Below are 19,691 nucleotides of genomic sequence, written 5' to 3' on the forward strand. Positions count from 1 at the left end.
TGCCACATTAGGTTATTATATTACTCTAGACTACAAAAATCAGTAAAGTTTTGATATTGCTTTTGTCAAGGACCAAAAATTAACCACAAAGGGACTCATTTCCTGACAAGAGAATCTGCCTAGGACTGTATTTGTATTGCACAGTGAGCTTTTTGTTCTATACTAGTGGATTTTGCACACTACAGATTTCTCATTATCTAAATAAGGAATAAAATTGCAGATTTGATTGTCATCTGCTAACTTAAACATTTTGGAATACATTTGGAGTTATTGTTTAACCCATCAAAAGCTAAAAGAGAAGGTGTTAAAATCATAGCTAGAGACTTCCTATATAAGAGATTAAATGAATAAGCTTAATTTTGAGATAGCTACCTGTCTGACTGTATCTCTTAGAGGTAATGAAATCAGTTCCCAGCACTAAGTAAAAATGCAAGAAGAGTGTGGGGAGATGGAGAAGGCTTAAACAGCAAGGGCTCAATAAATGTCTGGCACAGAATGGAACCAGACTAAGAATCTGAATAGTAAGACCCTGATGGTGTAGTTCTCTTAAATTGCTAAAAGCATTGGGATGTCATAGAAAAGCACAACTACATAAATTTTAAATTTTCACAAAAACTATAAAACAACATACCTACCATTTTGAACAAGCCATTGTTAAGTCACTGTTTCGTACCATTACTGTATAATCAAGTGAGTGCTAATTTAACAGTTGAATAGAATTTTACTAAATTCTATATTTTCAATCAGTAGCATTCAAGTCAAATGACTCTGTTTTTTGGGGTCTGCAAATGTATTAATGTCACAGACATAGCACAAGAAGAAAAAAATAAGATGAAATTACACAGTCTGTGCCTTCATCTAGATTTTTTGTCTAGATAAAGAAGTTAGGTGAAAATTCAAGTTATTTTAATATGAAGTGAACTATAATAGAAGTAAAATTATAAACTTTCACAAGGCCTCCTGGAGGAAAAGGTAGATGAATCAAAAAGCCATTCCTATGCACAGTAAAACTTCTTTGTTATGGAATTTTGCAATAGCTCATGACACACCAATCAAAAAGTGACTACAAGCATTTGTTTGGCTTATTTAGTTAGATAGATGTGCTGTTTGCTCTTGTTTATAATAGCCATCCTCTGAATTGCAGCCCATACCATTAATCCAGCCACGAACTTCATTCTTCACTTCACCTTTCAGTGAATAATAAGTCAAATACTTCAAGCTCAGATGAACACCTGCAGTCAGCTTCAGTGGAGCAGGCCACAGTAGTGACATAGTTAATGTTCTTCTACCCCTAAACTAAGCACTTTTTCATTACATGATATTTCTTTGTGGTTTATTTTATTTGTTGGTAATTAATGGAATTTTAGATTTCAAAGACTGGTAGTCCTCACATCCATCTTTTGCCTGTGGGTTCTGGTCTGATGGTTGATCTGTGGACCCGCAGAGGACACTCTACCTAGTAATCCACATTTCCTAAAACACTCCTGAGCATGCCAGAAAGACACTGCAGGGCAAATCCTTGATTTCATAGCAAATATTTAAATAGAAATTTCCAGTGTGCCAGAAACTATTATAAGTACTACTGGATTAACCCCTAAGGTAACTAGTTTAAATAGCAAAATTAAATCCCTGTTTTATAGGTGAGGAAATCAGTGCAGAGAGAAATTAAGTAACTTGCCTAAGGTTACACAGCAAGTAAGTGGCAAAGGCAGGGTTCAAACCAGTCATCTTGGTTCTGAAGTCTTTACTCTTAATAACTACTTTTTTCTACTTAGTCTATCACCAGAGCACCAGTCTCTGTACACTGTAAAATCACCCATCAAAGCACTCACCTTTAGAAAAAAGAACTGGCCATTTTCATTAGCTCCCACAGCACTGTTGTCTTCTATTTTAGTAAATAGAAATTCAACTTTCTTTCCTTTTTTTTTTTTAAGTTATCAGATAACTGCTGCTCTTAGAGGAAATGAACACTCAAGAAACAGCTAGAGTTCTTCATGTCTTTAAGAGAAAACACTTTTAGCTTTATGTGTTGTTCTATGAATTCATGATGGTATAAGTACTAAATAGATACACTTTAAATAATTTTAAGGTTGTAATTTATGAATCATAGAGTACTGACAGGTTAAAAGCTTTTTCTTGAATTTTCTTGAATGCATTATCAATTTTAACCCTCGAGTCCTTCTTTATTTAGAAGCCACTGCTTGGTGGCAAAGGTTTATATTACAATATTCTAAATACAGAGCGGTAAATGTATTATAGAAATTTATGAATGTGAAAGGTACAAAAGAGATTATTACAGTAAATGTATAAAAGATTGATTTCCCTGCCTCTCACCTCTGGGACTCAATTACATCATCATCTGTCAACATTTTCTGGTATCCACTTTGGACGGAACACTTTTTACTAAGTGCTACCTGATGTACACATAAAGTAGCAATTGACCTTACATCCTGACACCTCAGCATCTTCCCAGGCTTGGAGCCAGGTGTAAGAGAGCTGGTACAACTGTAGGTGCCCTGTGTCTGCAAACACCCATATAGCCATGCCAAGATATTCATCAGTAAATTGCTGATTCATCCATTCAACCAGATCATCAGTGTGTTTAGGCCCTATGCTAGGTAAGAATGAAAAAAAAAAAAGATTTGGTCCCTGCTTCAAGGAGTTCTACCTACTTAGAGTCAGGTATGTCGAAAATTAAAATACTGTGTAAAAAATGGTGCACGAGGAGTGAAGGCTAAGTGTGTGGGGATCAAGGAAATCTTTCTGGACAGGTGGATGATGCTTGAACTGATTCTCAAAAGAATGAATAGATATTTTTAGCCAAAACTAGCATTCAAGGAGTCACTCAATAGAGAGGATGCTGCCTGTGTTCCTCCTAGAACTAAGGACATTAAGGAGAAAAGGATACCCATGTTCACCCCCCACCCCCGACACAATATGCCTTCACTTACTTCCTCATATATTAACCCCAAGAGACACTGTAAAATAAACTCTCCCCAAACTTTTCCACCACTCCAATTTTTCTTCTCAAACTTATAAAGACATTGATAATTAAATTCTCCTATTTTTTAATATATTTAAATGCATACTGAGGAAAATTATATATTCCTAAAGGTAGACCTTTGCAACATTTTACATTTATACAATTCCTAGGGTGATATTACATTTGTATTTTGTGCTTAAAAATTCTTACTGAATTGAGGCTGAGGCTGTGGCTCAGCTGTAGAGCACTTGCCTACCATGTGTGAGGCACTGGGTTCGATTCTCAGCACCACATATAAATAAATGAATAAAATAAAGAGCCATGCATCTAAAAAGTATTTTTAAAAAATTCTTGTTGAATTAAATAGTAATTATTAAAATTATTTTAAGAGATAATTGTCTAGTCAGGATTCCCATAATAGAGCTGAAGATTCTTAGTCACTCCATTGACTTAGGTAATTAAAAATTCTGAAATGACAAAAACAGACCATCATGTGATCACCAATTCCCTGAGGATCCAGCTCTTGTTCAGTGTGGCTACTGCTCTCACTTGCCAAGGAGCAGTTTTTAGACCATCCCTTACCTGTAGATATACAAGCAGAGTTCAGAAACCCCAACCAGGTCTATGAAATGGGATCACAATGACTATACAGGACAACCTTCTCTGTGTGCTCTAGACCTTACTGAAACTTCTCCTAGTGGTTTTCTCTAGGTGTCTCTCATCAAATGTGTGTCATTGAGTAGACACTGGCTGATCCTATGACATCTGCCCTTTGTTGCCTGTTTTGCTCCAGCTTATTGTGTTGATGTCACCTGTCACCAAAGCTTGAAACAAAACCACCAATCCCTATCCAAAAGTGCTCTCAGTCCTGTCAGTACCCACTCAGGGTGCCAAGTCAGCCTCTGATGACTTCCAAAGGCTGCTTCAGAGCTGCAGGTGCCCAATGTGTCAGAGGTACTGATGTGTGTGCTACTGATATGATGCCCAGTGTCTTCCCTTCAAGGGCACCTCAGCCAATTCCAACAAGATGTTCTGCCAATGCCGCTGAAGCCTGCCAATGTGGGTACCATTGCCAGCTGCCAGGGCCCAGTGTTGAGGGCACCAGTACTGCAATATGGCACCATCTCTGCTCACTGATAAAGCTGCTTGCTGGTGCCAATTCTGCTAACTCTTTTTGTTCCCAATGTCCCCAAAAATGTTTCATGATATACTTCTTTTATTGAAGCCTTTTCATCTTAAGGCAAGGTCCTTGGAACCTGGACCTTAGCCTGGTCAGAGTGCCAGATCCTGAAATCTATCAGAATCACCCATTCTTTCTGATACTCATCTATTGTCTTTTGAATTAAATGCATCTGCCTTGACTTCTCAATTTGAGCAGAGAGTCTTTTGAGGTCCCTGAATTCTCTACTGAAAACAGACCCCTGCAAGACCAAGCCTGCCAGTCATGCATAAATTCTAACACATAACAGATGAATGCAGTTCTGTTCAAGCTGAGATCCATACCCCACAGCTGTAGTCATCAAGCTGACAAACTCCAAGCTCATATTAGAGAACAAGGAGCATTTTATTTTGTGTTTTGGGAAATCGTGCCAATCTACCTTTAAAATATATCTGAAATTTGACTATTGCTTACCACCTTTATTCCACGCCACCAATCTCTTTCTTCTGGACTACTTCCACAGCTTCTGAAAAGCCTCCCTTTTAGCTGTCCTCAGCACAGCCTCCAGAGTGATTTCACTGAAGCACAAGCCAGATCAGGCGACACTTCTGCTCAAATTCATGCACTGGCTCCCTGTTTCCCTCAGAATGAAAGCCAGACCTTACCAGGCTTTCAAGGCCTGGTTTAATCTGGCCACCAGTTGCCCCTTTGACCTGCTCCCCTTTGCTCTGTGCCTGCATGCACTGCACCATCCCCACTGGTAACCTTGTTATTCTTGGATCACACACTGGCCTCCCTCCTTCCTGAAGGCCTTTGCTCTATCTGTTCTCTTTACTTGGAATCCTCCCCCCCCCTAGTTGCCAACACAGCCAATGTGCCATCTTCAAATCTTTAATCAAATCTTACTTTCTTAATGAAACTCCCCCTGCACCCTATTTAGTCCCTCATCTCCCTCCACCACACCACTCTCCAACATTCTGATCACTCTGTGGTACTTTCTTTATTTCCAATATTTCTATCACCTAACATAATATACATGGAAAATATATACTTTATTTCTTTATTATTATTATTATTATTAGTTGTTATCTGACTCCCCCACTTATAACATTAGCTCCACAAGAACTGGTTATCTTTTCAAGTTTTGGTCACTGGTATGTCCCACATAGTGCCTAGAATATATAGTAGGCACACTGTTAGTATTTGTTGAATGAGTGGATGGGTGAATGGATGGATGGATGGTTCCATTTTTAACTCCATAAGTGAATGTGCATATAGTAATTTTTGACCACCATGTGAATTGTATCCTTTGTAGTATTCTACTCAGGCAGAACATAAGTTATTCATTTGTATACTTCTAATTGGTTTTGTGGTACATATATCTGTTTGAAGTACTTCAGTGGATGATGTTATTATGCACATGCCTGGAGGCTGTAAGCAAGGACATGGCTTTTAAATATCAAATAAATAGAACTGACATTCAAAGCATTCATTATCTTTTGAAGACTCAAGTTTGGGAAAATTAGTTGAAACTAAAATCATGCAGAAGACTCTCCTGATTGATAGTAGCATTTAAAGTTTCTGTTTTAAGAGGAAAGCGGTGTGCTATATTAACCACCAAATAGCTTACCCGAATGTCAGAAAACATGTACTGCAGATAAAAAAGAGACCCTGTGCCTTTTTCTAAATATAGTTCACATCACTGGTAGAGCTTGAAAATGTGAATGACGGGGAGCATTGTTCAGCACCTTATTCTAGTTGCAATAAATCCTCAGTTCATCTTTAATCTGAGCCCTTGCTTCATAAAAGAGCTTTGCAACAAGGAAATAAATCAAAACAAATAGTGATGTTTAACAAAGAGCTTGAGGGTCAGCATTATCTCAACAAGGATTTTAGAAATAAGAAGATGATAAAAAAAATCCATTTATTGAATTTTTTAAAATACACTTTTTACCAAAAGCTTTAGGGAAGAATACAATAAAATCATTCAGTAAAATCCTCCAACCCCAGAACCACATTTATGCATGTCCCATATATGGCTTTATAGGTCTTTTAGTACACAGTACACACCAATCTTGCATGACAGACAGCTGTTCTCAAGTGATGCTACAGATAGAGTTACTCTTCATGTGCAGAGATGAAACTGAAAAAATTAGTGCCTGACTAATAGACCACTCACACTGTTTACAAAGCAATAAATTGTTTTTGTAATTGTTGCTATTGTTATTTTCCCAACCATGATTTGTAGCTATCTATGTTGGCTACTTTACTGTTTTAATTTGTTATTATCCTGTACTTCTGACCAAAGGGGATGCCCCTTGTCCCTAATGGCTAGAGGCTAGATTTGTCTGTCTAATGCCTCTCTGATGATTCTGTCCTGCTGAAAAGTTATTAGCTCCTGAATCATGAAAACAGTTCTTATCTATGTTTCTTCGTTGTCCATTGTTCTACTCCCAGTTTACTCCATGATCTGACATCAAAATTAGAGGGACCTCGGGCCTTTCCTGGGCTAGGTTTTAATTTTTTTTCTCTTATTCATGAAATAGAAAACATGGGACATTAAGAGACAGTGTCCAGTCCAAAGTGTTTTACTTTCCCTTATTTCTCCAAAATTGTAATGCCAAGTAATATCCAGATAACCTCTTCATTGTTCCTTCTCTATGTCTAAAGCTGGGCATCTTCAATTGTCTGAACAGTTCAGGGACCCCAAATCACTGATGCTTGGCTGCTGGTGTGGAAAACAGTTAGAGGGGTTATTATTTTCTATAGTTGAGTCCAAAGCAACATTCAACACAATTCTCTTACCTCTGAGAGTTAAGGTGCCTCTCTATTCTTTTGCAGAAATTGTATCCAAAACAGAGTCTAATCTAAACAGAAAGGCTTCAAGCCAGTGTTTTATTTGTACACAGACCCCTTCCTTGCCACAGCCACACAACACAGAGACCTTAGACCTTGCTTCCCCACAGCAGTCACAGCATATTCGTATTTCCCACAGAAAGAATATCATTTCATTGAGTACCAAGTTCTCAGACTCCATAAACAGAATTTCCCCAAACATCACCTAAAACTCTTCTCAAGTGAGATGACCTAAATGAAGTCACTTGACGGCCTTTAAAGCCCCATGTAACTTTTAGATGATGTTCTTATCATTAATAGTGCTATGCATCTTGTAGACATGTCCCTTCCAGCAAAGTCTGCACTGACGTAGCACTTGGATATTGATAGGTGGACTTTTTTCTGGGGTCCCAGAGTCAGTGGATCAGCTTTTTTCTTTCATGTTCAGTCAGTCTTTTAAGAGCCACTGATGAAACAGCACAGTGATGTCTAAGCCCAGTTCTCCCAGCCTGCAGGAGATCTGATCCTCTCACCACTTGATAGACCTGCATTTGGACTTGGCAGCACACTGTCTGCTAGCACCACTTGTCCTGGTTTATTTTCAGGGCTGCTGTTAGCTTGATTCTTGGGTAGCAGCAGGACAGAGAAGAAGAGGGTAGAATAAGGAGCTGGAATAAGGGAGGTACACAATGATATCAGCTGTGTGTATTACAAAAGCTTTACCAGGCAGGAAGTCTGAGATCTCAAAGCATATCCAGGTGGGAAAAGAGAAGCCACGGGTATATTAAGAGCTGAGGCTGGCACATCAGTGATATTGGCACAGGTGAGCTGATAGGTTTGTATGTTTGTATCTGGAAAGTGGCGTGCCACATTCAGACAGCCCTGGACCCCATAGGGACCAGCACCAGAAGGTTGCAAAGGTACTTCACCCACAAACAGCTCTCACCAAATATAAGCCTCAGGACTTCCAGATGTTTACTGTGTTTAACACAAAGATTACTAATCCTAAAGTGAGCCCCAGCTATCCACCCTGGCTCTGTCATTTTCAAGAAAGGCAAGTGAAAGCCCCCAAGAAAAACACAAACACTCTCCATCAATCTTCAGGCCATTCCTGGACCCATTCCTGATTCCTCACTTTTGCCCCTTTTAATGCCTTTTCCTTTGTGATTTCTAAAACTATCCTTTCTCTCCTTTTCTTCTCTTACAAACTTCCCAAAAGGATAGCTTAGCCTGAAGTTTCTATTTGCTCAGCCAGGTGCAGCCAGACTTCTGTGTTTTACTCAGTCACATCCCCTCTGACCTATTTGCCAGATCCCCAAACACTTCTTCTCCCTCATCTTCTTAGACTTTTCTGCAGCATCCCTCACTACTGACCAACCCTCCTTGAAACTCAATTTCTTCCCCCTACTTCTCTTCTAGTCTTGACTTTTTTGATTTTTGTTTGTTTGTTTGTTTATTGTCTCCTGAGTATACTTATCTTTTCCTTCTTTCTTGAAAGTTTTGGTTCATTCTTAGGCCAATCTCTTCTCATACTCTGATCACTCTGCAGTCTCGTCTACACATGATTTATGATAAAACATAATTATTGAGTGCTTCTGTCTTTCTCTGTGCCAAGTACTATGCTAAATTCTACTTGCAAAATTTCACTAAATTCATATGATAACTCTCTCAGTTGTTGATATTCTTTTTGTCTTGCATATTACTAATCAAAAAATGATGCCTGGCAAGGAGGAGTAGTTTCCTCAAGGTCATGCAACTATAATTGGGGCAGCCAAGATTCCCACCTGTGCTGCTGACAGTGCCCAAGGTCATATGATTCTCCAGACTTCTTAAAATTTAAGATGTGATTCCAAGCATCTTCAATTTATTTTCTTCCTTGGCTGAAAACAACACCATGAACTCAGATATCTAAGCTAGAAACTTGGGTTTTTTTCAAATCCCCCCTTTCTATACCTTGCATAATTGTCAGAAGGGGTGATAATATGATTGACAGAAATATGTCAACAAACACAGTTAAAGGAAATGAAGCAACACATGTGAACATTTATGGCTACACAAAACAAGAGAAAATACAATGTACTGTCAATGAAGTTACAGACTCCCTATGAATGTTCTGTATGACAATTATTTTCAGTTACATTTATATTGAAGGGAAGCTATGCAGATGAAACAAGAAGCTTCATAGTATAGTGGTTTAAAGAATATAACAGTCCTTTGTCTCATATCACAGTTCTGAATAAAAGCAGTCCAGGTTTACAAGTTGGTTCTCCTCTATGCAATTCTGGAAGGATGCAGGGCCTTTGATCTGTTCCTCCATCATCCTCTAAAGTACTGCTACTCCAAGAATGATCCATGGACTGACAACATTATTATCATCAGGGAACTTGTTTTAAAATGCAGAATTTCAGATATTCCTTTCTACCTGTTGAATTAGAATCATATGTTAACAAGATTCCCCATGTGATCCTCATGAAAGCTGTGAGAAGCATTTCACAAACTTGAGGATATTGTTATGCCTGTAGTCAAAGCTTAACTGCAGGCATTAATGTTCTAGCTCATGGGAAGACACCCCCCCTAAAAAAAAAAAAAAGCTAATCTAGGGCAAAGAAACTTTCAGTTTGGAGCTGACCTAGAAGTTAAATTTACATGCCAAGCTTTCATTTCATAGTCACAAACATATTCTCATAACAGCAACAAGCAAAAAAAGCTAATGCACCTTGTCATTAGTTGGGCAGACATAAGCCCAATTATAAGCCCCATTATGTAAAAGAAGAGACAGTTTTTGGTAAGCCATGGTAATATCAGTCTTAATTGTGTAAAACTTTCAGACATAAAAAAATATCTCCCTAATACTTTATTGGCTTTTTGGAGTTTCTTATTATCTTGGTCAAACTACCATGCCAAAGTCATAGTTTTTGCTTAACAACTGTTGCATTGAAAGCTACTTTTTTTGTTTAATCCAAAATCTATTTTACTGTATATTATGTCTCTCATTTTACTTCCCTTATCTCTTTTCCTGGCCTTCCTCTTGCTAAAACTCCCATCTTCTGGCTCTATCATTTCACAGAGTATTGTTTTTGTCTTCACAGACAAAGCTGATTTTAAGCAGATAGAATGATAGATTATATATACATATATACATATACAGACATATATTATATACATATATGATAGACCATGCTGAATATTCCAATAAAACTAAGAAATTGAGGGGGAAAAACCTGTAGTTATCTCTAGTCTTATAAATATCTTCTAGATCAGTGGTTTTTAAACATTTCTTTTTAAACCACAGAAATCCTTCTTCCTCTTCTTGCCTGTGTAAAACATTTAAGATAGGAGCTACTTGGTTGAAGTGGAGCAAGCAGCTCAGAGCCTAGGTTCTTTCTCTCTCTCTCTCTCTCTCTCTCTCTCTCTCTCTCTCTCTCTCTCTCTCTCTCTCTCTCTCTCTCTCTCTCTCTCTCTCTCTCTCTCTCTCTCCAGGATGCACTAAGACCCCTGGAGAACACTCAGTGTCCATTCAGGCAGAACAAAGAAACAGGCAAGTTGTTCAGTAAAATATATCAATATATCTGAACTTTCCCAAGCCTAAAGCTTCATTATTGTCTCCAATTTCTGTCCCAGCTTAAGTTTCCCTAGACTTTGGAATTCAGCAAGCTAAATCAGATGGCCTTGTGAACCTCTGTTGCATATGCCTGCTATCCACCCACCATTCTGCCTCTGAGATTACAAACTGTGCCTATCTCCAGCACATGCGTATTTCTGGCCTGGCAGCCCTGAAGCTATCTTTTCCTAACTCTTTCTTGCCAGATGTTTATGTGAGAAAAAAAGTTTAAACATTGCTAATTTGAGAAAGCAATTGCAGTACTACCTGTGGGTACTGCTAAAGTCATAAGAAAAATCTGAGCACCATCTGACCTTTAGTCTATGTGTCCTATTATTTTTTTTTGTCATTGGCCATATATTTTTCCTTACTAGGCAAATTAATCAGATGTTAATTCAAAATTAATTCTTATACCATAGAATTATAAAGTTTAGGGTATACTGTAAAGAGAAGCTTTGAGATCATGAGTCCAACACACCTTCATGTATAAATGACAATGCTTGGAGAGGATGAAGTAATGGGCCCCAAGTTACATAGCCAATAGAATCAAACTGCTGGGCTAAGGAAAAAGTTCACTACATTTTGTAATACAATGTACCACCTGGAATTGGCTCCTGATATATGGAGGTTTTAAATAGTTACAAATGTTATTATGGACCATAAAATAACCTTAATTTTGATGACATGGAGAACAAAATATGTTTCCCCCTAAATGGATACCAAGCCACAGAAGTGAATGTCATTTTCTTTCCATATGTTCATTAAATAACAGGTACTTAGGAAATGCCTGTCAAGTGTGAGATGCTCTCTTGGACACTTTAGGGACTAAAAAATGGGTAACACCTTGTTTTGTCATCAAAGGATAGACAGTCCAATGAAGAAAATACTACTCTCTAAGTACTATTGAAATCAAACTCAAATATGCTATAATAGAATCATATGTAAATTTCTACCGACATCTAGCAGAATACTTGATTAATTTTTACTTGATAATAAGGGTAACGTTACAGAAAGCTTCACAGAGGAGGCAATGTTTAAGCAAGACCTCCTAAGGATGAATTTTGATGGGAGAAGAGGTGGAAACAGTGTTTCTGGAAGAGGAAATGGCATGAGCAAAATACGGACATGCACTAGAAAAATGTATCTTGGTTCTCAAGAGGAGAAGTCAGTTCTTGAAAATACCTCCAGAAATAAGGGCAAAAGCATTACAAACATGGAAAATTATATTAGCAAAGATATGGTTGTGCTTTGTGTGGTGCATGTTCAGAGAATGGCTAGCAATTTAATGTTTAGAAATACCCATGTGTCTATTCACATTTATTAGGGTACTTACAGCAGAGTTGTGACAGATCCCAGTTGGCCTTGAATGCTAGAATAAGACACTTGGACTCTCCTTAAGAAGGAGCCACTACAGGTTTTTTGCAGACTTACGTGCCTTTTAGGAAAATTAATGTAGTAGCAAGATAGAAGCTGAGCAAAGATGGGAGGCCAAGTGGAAGGTTATTGCATTAGCTTTTGCAAGTGCTAACGAGAACCTAAACAGGGTAGTGATGGTAAGAACTGAAATAAAGGAACAGATGGGAGAATTGCTTTGGAAGAAATTATTGTGCAGCACAGTTACCATTCTGCATATCATTAAATATGTGTCAAGTTAATTTTGCAACTTCATTTGGCTCTAATAATTTCCTCTCTTCAGGTATGCAGAGCCTTCATAATTTATTGGTCATCTGTTCACATATTTTTAATTAAGACTTATAATTTCCATGAGGGAGTCTATGACTGTTTTGTTCCCTACTATTTCCACGACATTCATCAGAACAGGCACTGATTAAATATTCATTGAATGAGTGGATGGGTGAATACTGCCCTGCACACATCCACATGCCCACTCCCAGGGCCTCTTCACCTTTGCACTCTACCCTGCTCCTTCTCTCATCCTCCAGCAGGCATTTTCCTCCCTTTCACTCTTTGAAGTTGTTCTTGCCTTTATGAGTAACCAGATTACTGCACAGTCTGTGTCCAGTGAGACACTGATGCAGGGGTGTTTGTTTGTTTGTTTGTTTGTTTGTTTTTGCAATCACTGCCTTTGACCAAGCTCATTTGACTTTCTTTTTGCTGTTTCTTTATATGATCTCAGTCATATCCAATGACTTTCTTGTCACGTAAAATATTGAAAAACGCAGTGCTAATCTATTTTAAGCCTCTAGTTTTATTTCCTTTGCTCCCCACTCCCAAGTTTAGCCTTCTCTCAAGGGACCAGCTTCTTTTTCCTGATTCTAAATTCCCTAGTGGAACAAGAAGGATGGGTTGGGGAAAAGGAAAACATTTTTATACTTAATTAGGTTCACTTTGAAATTGTCTAATGTGTTTTGTTCCCTACTATTTCCACAACATTCATCAGAACAGGCACTGATTAAGTTTATTCATTGAATGAGTGGATGGGTGAATTCTGCCCTGCACACATCCACATGCCCACTCCCAGCTAACACTGACCATCCATATCTTTTTAATAGGAAACCACTGATCTCTTGGGGGAAAGCCCATGGGGATCCCATTTTATAGTTTTCTGAAAGGAACAACGGACTCTTCCTAAGGGGTTCCCAAGACTCTCTAAGCTTGTCCCCAGTATCCACTACTGGTGGTCAGCTTCTTGGGTGGGCTAATAGCAAAACTTTCCTGCCAGGCTCTCAGTTCAACTCCACTGTTCCTTTCTATCTTTCTTCTTTTCCTACTTCCACTTATTTCTTTATGTCAATTTTAAGAGTCAGAGCAGTTCCTGGTGCTTGGGTGACTATTTAAGTTAGTAGAGCTAGTTTATCACTTCTTAACAAGTCCTGGAGAATGTACATGGCCCCAGTGTTTCTAATTAACATGAAGGTACTTAATGTATTTGAACTCTCATTTTGAGTCCTGGACTCCAAATTGTATACACATGCATAACTTTCAGTTTTTGTGAATGTCACTAAACTTCATTTTTCAAACCCTGAGTTGCCATTTACATTTGTAGATACTGTGTAGTGAATATAGAGTGAGCCTCACACAAATATTTAATGACTAGCTGAAATAGGTCTGGTGTTCCAATGTAAAAGTGAAATACAAAAGTCTATGCAGTTTGAATTCTAGGGCAAATAATGAATTGCACTGTAACTTTAAAATAGAGAGCGTTTAAACCTTGAAATGGAAATTAGATTGGGGAATGAAACAACAGAAAAGAGGAAAGGAGAAAAAGTAACTAGAAAATGAAAAAGTAAGAAGAATCTCAAAAATGAGAATTCTGCATAGTGACAGAAAGCTCACCATGCTTAAGATTGAAATCTGAATCGCTGACATCAGACTAATCTTTTCTCTGCTCACAAATCAGAATCACATAGATTTCCATTAATACTTATCTCCTTAAATTTGGAGGAAGAGAAAAGTCTATGATGTATTTTGCCCATTTTCACTGTTCCCACCAGGTATTTCACTGAAGGCTGACATCAGGTTAATAAGCTGGCAGCTATCCTTAAAAATCCAAGACCAACAGAATGGCATGCAAAGAGTTTTAGCAGTGAGTCACTTCAAAAACCAGGAACCACAAATTCAACTAAAATTTCAAATAAAGGCTAAAGGACTAGAATAATCCATACAAAATTTTAAACCCAGAAGTTCCTTTTGCTTAAGTTATTTTCATATTCCAATTTAAACTCAGAAACATTATGTTGCTGTCACACTTCTTTGTTCTCCTAAAGTATTAAAAAAAATCCGTATATAGCTGACAAAAAATAGGAGCCTGTCTGCCAGCAAGTTATCTATTCATGTCTAACATACTGTAGAGTCAACGCAGAACACATGGTCTTAAAACACTCAAAAGCCTCTTTTTAACTGGCTTACCACAGCAGTATGTTTCTGCAGCATGTTTGCACTACCTACAATACATGTCTTGCATAAGCATGAATTCCTTTTGAATGTCTCAAGTCATGCAGTATTTTCACATGCTTTGATGTTGTGCATATGAAAATTATCATCTATATTTTGGAAATGCAGTTCCATGTGCCTTCAGCCTTGAATACCGCTCAACTGACACCATTTTTAATTTCAGCCAACAAAATGACAATAATTTCTATAACAGAAGTTTGACATATTTCATTCTCTCAAATACAGAGTTAATTTAGCCGCTAAATTGGAAATTTCTGGGTGTAGTTTTGAAAACTAATTCAGCGTGAAAATTACTAATGATTTAGAATTGTGCATGAAGAATTTTCATTTTCCTTATTTCCTTATCCAGAAACATCTGATACTTCAGAGATAAATTTGCAAGTGGCAAGATGTGTTCTGTTGTTGAAACATAAGGCAAACAGTTTAAATCGGTCCTAATGTGATTTTCTTAATTACAGATGAGACCCATTGGTCATGATGGTTACCATCCCACCTCTGTAGCCGAGTGGCTGGATTCCATTGAACTGGGTGACTACACCAAAGCCTTTCTAATTAATGGCTACACATCGATGGACCTTTTGAAAAAAATCTGGGAAGTTGAACTTATTAACGTAAGTTGGTCTTTTACTGAGCCCTTAGTCAGTCAAACCTTGATAAATAAGATATTATTGCAGGCAGGCAAGTATTTTTCTTTCTTTATAATGGTTTGAATCCAACAAGGATTTACAGGTAGGCCATATGTTTTGAATTTTTGATGTAGGGAAGGAACTAAGACATAAAAAGAGGACTCTCAGGGTGTTTTGCATTATCTGACAAGACCTTCCAAGCATTTGAGGTTTTCCACTTTAGGAAATTTTGACAGTTTAAGATATGAATATGATAGCAAATGGTCTCCCATTCTGATCTTTGCTCATATTCACTGTTAAAGGTTTAAATTCTCATATTTTCTATGTTATATTTCCTTATCTTTATTCCTTAATTTCACATACAGATCTCATGCTTGAAGAAGACTGCTTTTGCTCTTACTACTTAGGCTGCTGTAATATAAACTTTTTATTTTCTAGAGTTGATGTTCAATCAAATGTTGACTCTGTTTTATTCATACATTTGACATAGATTTCCTATAAAAACGGGCCAACAATATATGTCACCATATATTCCAGCCCAACGAGATAATAAATCTGCATAAATGATTTTGATACCCTTCTTGTTTCATTTTTACTTCTATTCTTTCCTAGAGAATAAATGAAAGAACAAGATGAAAATATAAACAATCATTTGTCTGAATCATATTTGGCATTATAAATGTTTCTTTTTTCCCAAAGTGACTGAGAGAAATCACTTAATTATTTAGAGATTTTTAAAGTTTCATAATGATTGGGTAAAAGGTGTCTGTAAACTGAGAGATAAGATAAAGAATATCTGCTGGTTGCAAAGTGCTCTGTTCTACTCTTTATGCCACTTTCTCTCTAAAAGTACAGTTTTTTTACAAATTACATGTTATTAATTAAGCTATCATTTAAGATAGATATTATTGTTAACTAATAATTCTTTGCTTTTAAGTCTATCTTAAAAATATCTTTTCTATAATACCCTATAGAAATTGTTCTTGAATTTTAAAATCATATTAAGTTGACAAACTCTTGGTTTCAAATTTAACATAAGCAACTCTTTCTTGACCTTTTGCTGCTTTTCCCTTCATAAAAGCTATCTTTATCAAAAGAAAACTCACAGTCTGACTAAAGCCTCTGATTAATTTCATTCTTAGTCTGTGTAGCAATGGAAATGAATCTACATGCTTTGGTTTTTGTTAAGCTAAGCTTTTTAGTTGTGTCAAGCTAAGATTTCAATTCTCTACTAAGAAATTGTCACTGATATCATAGCTACTAGTCATTTATTAAAGGGGGTATCTTCCATAGATCACAACAGGTTTCCAAGTTGAGTGGTAACCCAAATATCCCTATAATATCCTCTGAATAAAACTTCTCTCCACTAAAGAGTAAATATTCAGGAGAGGTAGCTTGTGAGTCATGTATTAGCAGTTAATCCCCACTGAGAAGAATGGCTTCCAGTAAGACTCTAGAATAACATGTTTTTATTGAAGCAAGGATCATTTACAACATGAGGCTATATATCTCTCAAAAATCCAAATACTTGGTCTAGTGTTGAAGATGGGGACTTGTATGCTCACTTTCCCCAAGGCTAAAGTTACCAGTGGCCGAGAGATCTCTGCACACAGGACTTGTGCAGTGACTGCAGGACAGTGATGCTACAAAGACCCTAGGTTTACTGCCAGGAGTTGGGGGCTGATCCAAAACACCTTGAATGCAGAGAGAATTTGAGAGAAGGCAAATTTCAAGGGTTTTCCCTTCAACTAAATTTGTTGCACTACAATCTGACTTGGATCTAGGACGAAGTGCCTGCTATAATTGTTGTATCAGAATTTGAAAGCATAGTTACTGTGTTTAGACCTTGAAGCCACACCCTTCTGACTTGAAGTACACTACTGCGTCTACTACCAACCAAGAACATTTTCCTTAGACTAAATGGATTGAATTTAAATTCCTTGTGACATCCATATGGGCAGGTTCACACTCTTAATGGGGAGACTTTGCAAGTCATTTAACTCAGCAGATAAACTTATTGTGGACAAAAATTTATCTGAACCTTTAGACATAGAAATTAGAAAACAAAATTTTTATACCCACTAGAGTTGAGATGCTTTGGGGTTGTTGGGATTCTCTTGTTTTAAATGAGAGAGGTGATGTGTCTCCTTCTTGACTTAAAAAGTTTTTGACTGACCTCAAATTTAGTCCTCAAATTCATCAGTTTATCCCAACTCATGAGGGAAGGCAAATTCAAGACTTTAATTGATCACAACTAATGAGGAAATGCACCCAAATATGATATAATCTCTTATATATTATTTGGACATAACATCCAATACTAAGTACCCATCATTTATTGATTTGTAGGCTAAAGGGAAGGTATCGTCATCTTGATTTTGATTGAAGTCTTTTAGGGAAGTTTACATCTTGAATCAATTCAGACAGTGGCTAGTTTTAAGGAAGCCAAATTTCTCCAAGAATTATCCTTTGTAAAGTTAAATAGAGTTCAAGTGTAGGCTGTCTCTGATACAGAGATCAGCTGGTGGAGGGAAGAGAACAGAGATTGAGGAGACAGACTGCTGGTATGATTATAAATAACTTCAGCATCATTATACAGTATTGCATCTAGTGTGGCAAGGTATTATGGTTATTATTAGAAAAATTAAATATGCTATCATCAGTATAATGAATTTAAAGTGTTTCAAAGAGGTAATAAAAACTATACAAAGTTGTTCTTGAAAAGCATAAATATATATTTGAAACTATAATATTTCAGAAAACTCCCCCAAATATTTCTTGGGAGATATTATTGCCTTTGAAAACCAAGGTTATCTGAATAAACTAATAAGGGTTTTAGGTGCAAAGCTACGCAAAGTATGGGATGAGAAAGAAAAGTGGAAAAATCTTACCATTAGCAATCTTAGCCTAGAGAAATTAAACACAGAGAAAATCTTAAGACACGAAGCATTGCCAATTTTACAGGTCTAGGTTTACCTCAAATTAAAGCATAAAATATAGGTCAGTAATTGTTCCCTTTATTCCTAATCTGTGCTTCATATTCCAAAGATGATGTTTTATCAATAGTTCTGTTTTTCTCCTGTGACTGCCACTATCATTAATAACATCATGCTCTCAATTTTATAATGATATTTTAGTGTTAAAATATGAATACATGGGAGAAATTGTCAGGAAAATTGTTCCCTGTGCAGATGCCAGCTGGTTCAACCTCCAGTTTGAATTATTGTCCCTCCAACGGCTTGTTAAGAGAACTAATGACTAGTTAAGAGTGCACAAGTACATTCATTTTTTTTTTCCAACTCAGAAGTTACTCAGGGCTGGCATATGGTATTGGTAAGATCTCACAACAGTTCCAACTGCTATTGAAAACCACAACAGCCCTACATGGGAAAAAAATTAGAAAGAAGATAGACATATTTCCTCCATGAAATGTGTATGGATTAATTATGAAATTAAAAATAACTAATGACCATGCAAATAACCTGTTATTCATTTTCTAGACAAAAATGTATTGATATTATGAGAAACAATGTTAATTTCTCTTACTACTGTGTATCAGCTAAGGGGGCTTGGAAAAGACTAAATAAATTTGAACACTGTCCAATTTATTAACTTGTGAATCTCAGTGCAGAACATATGATTAATTTGTTCCTAGGGGCTTTATCACTGTTTACCAAGGAAATCATCCTAGCCCAGGCTTATTATATCCTACAACATTGAAAATGATGAAAGTACCTGTTGAATTGACAAAATTGAATTCAGGTGTCAGTGCATTCTTAAATCCCTGTTCATAAGTATAGAATAGCTTTAAAAAGTTAATGACAGTGATTGTTTCTTTAAAAAAAAACCCTTTGAATACAAACAAATAAAATAGCTAAATACATGTGTCCTTTTTAAGTTATTTCACACGTCCCATGGAAATAAGTGAAAATAATTTGCCAACAATAAAAATTTATTGGAGATCATTTGCTTCTGGCCTAATAGATACAGAAATTATTCTTGCATTCATTAGGACTGTGAGATTTTTTCTTTTCTTATCAATGTTATTGATTTAATTTTACCTTTCAAGAGAAATTTTATGATAATCTAACCACTTAGAGATTTGCTAAGACATTTTCAAAGGAAACTTGATGGTTTTGCATTAATTCTTTGATAATGTGTCTCTATTTGCTTTAAATGATGTAGTGATATCATTCTATGAATATCAGATTTAGATTCATTACTTGCTTTGATGTTTTTACTTCGTGATCAGAACTATAAGCTCCTACCCCTAACTATGCTATCCTCATTGCTCTAACTTCATTGTTCTCTGTAAAACTCGTGTGTGTGTGTGTGTGTGTGTGTGTGTGTGTGTGATGTATAAAGGCAAATGGTAATTTATGCTTATAACCAAGAAAAATAATCAGTAAATTCACAAATTGTAGAGGAGGATGAATGTTCTAATTCCATTTCCAAACCAATTATTTTAAGTAAAAGGTTATGTCTTCACTACAGGACATTAATAAATGAGAAAATATTCATCTTTCCACACCAGGGAGGCTACATCAGTCAACACTTCAAATATTAACAACT

General features: G+C 36.7%; 1 protein-coding gene across 13 annotated transcripts in view; it reads left to right on the forward strand.

The window, feature by feature from the left end:
- The window catches only part of Anks1b (ankyrin repeat and sterile alpha motif domain containing 1B), a 1,051,626-nt gene that overhangs the window by 769,391 nt on the left and 262,544 nt on the right, over positions 1 to 19,691 (forward strand). For all 13 annotated transcript variants that reach the window (XR_013440373.1, XM_021724502.3, XM_040279646.2 and 10 more), the window contains one exon: positions 14,952 to 15,104. Coding sequence is in view for 12 of the 13 variants with exons in the window: in XM_021724502.3 (XP_021580177.1) it covers positions 14,952 to 15,104 (153 nt within the window). In the remaining variant the exon portion in view is untranslated. The remainder of the gene's footprint in view (positions 1 to 14,951; positions 15,105 to 19,691) is intronic.

This window comes from Ictidomys tridecemlineatus, chromosome 6 (assembly GCF_052094955.1).
Source record: "Ictidomys tridecemlineatus isolate mIctTri1 chromosome 6, mIctTri1.hap1, whole genome shotgun sequence".
NCBI lineage: Eukaryota > Metazoa > Chordata > Mammalia > Rodentia > Sciuridae > Ictidomys > Ictidomys tridecemlineatus.